The following is a 4,162-nucleotide window of genomic DNA, read 5'->3' as shown; positions in this document are numbered from 1 at the left end:
ATCCTGTGGGATCTGATGCCATCTCCAGGCAGAGTGTCAGAACCCAGTGGAATTGCCGGACAGCCAGCTGGCGTCATGGGGTGGGGGACAAGCCCACACACTGAAATTGGAATCAGACTGGTAGACTTTTAAAATGCAGGCATTTTAGTTGGCACGAGAAAAGGGCCCACATCATAGATGCATAATTCAGTGAATTTACTCAGCCAGAAGAGCGCCCGGAGCAGGAGACAGAACGTACCTGCCTTAGGCAACCCCACAGGGCCCCTCTGGTCACTGCCTGTCCCCAGAGCAGCCACCTGTCCGATGCCAGCAATGTGGTAGGCGGAATAATGCCCCCTAAAGAAGCCCACGTTCTAATCCTGGAGCTTTGTGTGGCGAAGGGCAAGAGAGGTGGCTGATCAGCTGACCTTGACACGGGGGCTGACCCCAGATTCCCCAGGGACTCAGCGTCATCACAGGGGTCTTTATAAGAGGGAGGCAGGAGGGTCAGAGAGATGTTGGCTTTGAAGACAGAAGATGGGACCTTCACCCAAGGAGGGCAGAAAAGGCAGGAACGGATTCTGGCCTGGAGCTCCGGAAGGAGCCCAGCCCTGCCCAACCTTGCATTCAGCCCAGCAAGACTCATTTCAGACTCCTGAGCCACGGAGCTGTGAGAGACATCTGCACCGTTGGAAGCCACCGTGTTAGTGGTGACCTGCGACAGGGGCCACGGGACGTGCTGCCGGCGTCCTCGGTTGGTTTTGCCTGCTGTTGAACTTGATAAAAACGGAATTCTGTGTGTACGTCTCTTCCTCTGACTCCTGTCTGGAGGCTGTTCAGTTCTTGGGGGCCCTGCCTCCAAAATGTCTCTGCAGGGACGCCCAGTGGGTTCAGTGGGATGAGCGTGCGGCTCTTGATCTCTGGGCCGTGAGTTCGAGCCCCATGCTGGGGGTAGAGATTACTTAAAAACAAACAAACTTAAAAAAAAAAAAAAGTCTCTGGAAACCTGCCCCTCCTCTCCACCTCCTTCCGGCCTCCGAAAGGCCACTTTCCACGAAGCCGCCAACACCCCATGGCTTATCTTCTTATCCAAAATAAAACCAAGGGCCGCAGGACCCCCAGACTCCACGGGTGGGAGTGGAAAATGGTTCAGCCACTGGGGAGACGTGTGTGCTCCTAACAGCTTTGCTCAGAGTCACCCCAAACAGGGAGCATCCCAATTGCCCATCAACAAGCAAATGATACGTACCCACAATTCAGTCATTAAAACAAAAAAAGCCACCGATAGATGCCAGGGCGGACGAATCCGAACCCGTCACTCGGAGTACAAGAAGCCAGGCACAGAGATGGAGCCTGCGACTCTGTTTGTGTGAAGCCCTAGCACAGACAGGACAAACGCTGGTGGAAACCAAAATCCGGACAGAGGTTACCTTTGGCGGGGGGAGGTGGAGCTTGACCGGAGAGGGGCACGAGAGCTTTGTGGCGGGGAGGGAGCGCTGGTGGCTGGAGGCTGCGTCACGCAGGACCTGTATGTGTCTGAACGCGGTGACTCTATGCTTAAAGATGTATACATTTCGCTCTAGTAGATTCTACCTTGAAAGAAAAAAAAAAACCCATTAGCAAATATTGACGCCTACCTAATGCTCTGCATGCTGAAATTTTTAGGGCTGATGCAGCTTGATGTCTGCTGCTTATTTTAAAATGCATCCAGAAAAATTAGATGGCCTGATGGGGGTGGATGGAGGGAAGGAGGGGGGTGTGGGGAAATGTGGACAGCAGAGTCTAGCCATGGGGTGCGGGAGTTCACTATAAGCTCTTTCAACTTTTCTGTAGGTTTGAAATTTTTCATCATGAATGTTGGAGGAAGTCATCCCAACTCCTCCCTGAAGCCCACAGGCCCTGCATGACCTGCCCCTGTCCCCCTCCTGCCATCCCCTCCTTCCTCTCTCCCCCTCCCTCATTCTGCTCCAGCCACAGGGGCCTCTTGCTCTTTCCCCAACACTTTGAGCTCAGTCCTGCCTCAGGGCCTTTGCACCTGCTGCTGCTTCTTTCTCTGAAAGTCCCTCCCTACCACCACGACTCTCTTCTGCATAAACCCAGGCTCTCCTCATCTCCGGGTCTCCACTTGGATGGTATCTCCTTAGGCTTTCATTGGTCACCTCATTTAAAATCATGGTACCCTGCTCATTTTCTAACAGGTCCCGTCACACGGTCCTATCTCATTTATGAATCTGTGTACTTGTGTGTTGGCTGCCCCCCCTGCTGGGCTGAGAGCTCCACGGGGTCAGGAATGTGCCTGCTTTTTCCCCCTGCTGTGTTCCCAACACCTAGCCACGTGCTGGCATGAACAAGTCAATCAGAGAACACCTCATGGATGGATGGACAGAGAGACAGCTAGGCGGGCAGATGGATGAATGGACAGACAGAAGGGTAGATGGACAGATGGGTAGATGGACAGGTGGGCAGGCAGGTGGATGGATGAACAGATGACTGGATGGATGGACAGATGGATGATTGGTGGGTGGGTGGGTTGGTTGGTAGATGGATGGAGGGACAGATGGATGGACAGACAGGTAGATCAGCAGGTAAGAAGGTGGATGGATGGATGGATGGATGATGGGATGGGATGGGAAGGACAGATAGACTTAAGGATGAACAAACATCCCAAGTGGGGACTGGTGTGGGTTCTGAGCACTTGTCTTAAGATCTCGGGAAAGGGCAAAGCTACTTGGGCTCCCTAAGATGGCTGCTGGAAAGCCTTCTTGGTGGAAGGAAAGCCCGCCTTGATCGCCACTCCGGTACTCTGGCAGGCACGGTCATGCACTAGGCACTCTTGCCCAACCACAGCCCAGCCCCGTAGCAAGTGAGGCTAAGACCTTCACACCTGGAAGGATGCTCAGGAAGGGAACTGCGGATTTCCCCAACTTGTCATCTTTGGGCTGCATTGGAGACACTTTCCCACAATGGCAGGAGACCCTCCCGGACATTTGAGAACTGAAGTTTACGACCCCGGTCAGCCAGTCCCCTGACTTCTGGCCACCTTTTTTGCATCTGTAAAATGCAAAGTAATAACTCTTCACGAGGTGTGTTTTCAGGGTCAGCGGGCACTGGGGGAAGCACCTTGTGTTACCAGGCTGGGCTGACAGGTGGGGCTACTGCCCCTATTTGACAAATGAACTTCGAGATTCAGAGTGGTCAGGTTACTTGCCTGAGGGCACACAGCCCAAGTCTCTCCTTAACACAGGCGGTAATAAACTCAAGGCTGCCAGGCACAGGGGTGGGGGTGTTGGGGGGGGTTGAGGATAGGGGGGTGGGCCCTCCCGCCTGCTGAGCTCCCATTAACTGGACCCTATGCCCACAGGATGTGGTCCAGCTTCAGCGAATGGTTTTGGCAGGAGAGGTTCTGGCTGCCACCCAACAACACGTGGGCTGCCCTGGAGGACCGGGATGGCCTGGTCTATGCCCACCCGCGGGACATGCTGGCAGCCCTGCCCCTGGCTCTGGCCCTGGTGGTCATGCGCTTCGTCTTTGAGAGGTGAGTATCGGCCTTGCTGCGGCGCCGGCCTGCTGTCGCTCCCCCGTGTGCAGTGCTCACCCCGGCTGTCTGTCCAGGGTGGTTTCGTCCCAATGCGTCCTGGATGGAGCCTGGCTTGGAGCCTGCGTGCCTTTCCCGGCCCCACCTCGCCCTAGCTGCTCCCGCCTGCACTCCTCCAGCCTCCGACGGCTGCTTCGCTGTCACCATGGCTGCCGCTCAGGTCCAGGTGTGCCAGCATCTTCCGCAAACGGGTGGAGGCCCTGGAGGGCACGTTCTTGCTTTGCTGACCAAGGACAGGTCTGCAGAGGCCAGTCAGGGAGCAAAGAAACTCTTTTTATTTTAAAGATTTTATTTATTTATTTGAGAGAGAGAGCACAAGCAGGGGGAAAGGGTAGAGGGAGAAGCAGGAAGCCTGATGCGATGGGGAGGGGGGAGGGCTCCGTCCCAGGACCCTGAGATCGTGACCTGAGCTGAAGGCAGACGCTTCACCACTTAACCCACTGAGTCTCCCAGGCGCCCAGCGAAGGAACTCTTGCACACTCCCTCCTGCCTCTCTCCTATGGGCAAGGTCACTCCCCTTCCCTCACCCTCCACCCCCCACCTCACTCCCCCTGCCATCCTTCCATCAACCCCCTACCCTCCCTCGCC

The 4,162-nt window shown here is 55.5% G+C and overlaps 1 protein-coding gene across 1 annotated transcript in view; it reads left to right on the top strand.

The window, feature by feature from the left end:
• The first annotated feature begins 3,340 nt into the window (after positions 1 to 3,340).
• The window catches only part of CERS4 (ceramide synthase 4), a 17,101-nt gene continuing 16,279 nt past the window's right edge, over positions 3,341 to 4,162 (top strand). Inside the window, 1 exon segment of the mRNA XM_034657672.1 lies at positions 3,341 to 3,514. Within this exon segment, the coding sequence (XP_034513563.1) occupies positions 3,342 to 3,514 (173 nt within the window). The 5' untranslated portion in view covers position 3,341.

This window comes from Ailuropoda melanoleuca, chromosome 4 (assembly GCF_002007445.2).
Source record: "Ailuropoda melanoleuca isolate Jingjing chromosome 4, ASM200744v2, whole genome shotgun sequence".
In the NCBI taxonomy this organism is placed as follows: Eukaryota; Metazoa; Chordata; class Mammalia; order Carnivora; family Ursidae; genus Ailuropoda; species Ailuropoda melanoleuca.
Note: the sequence above shows the minus strand (reverse complement) of the source record. Positions and strands in the feature narration are given on the sequence as shown.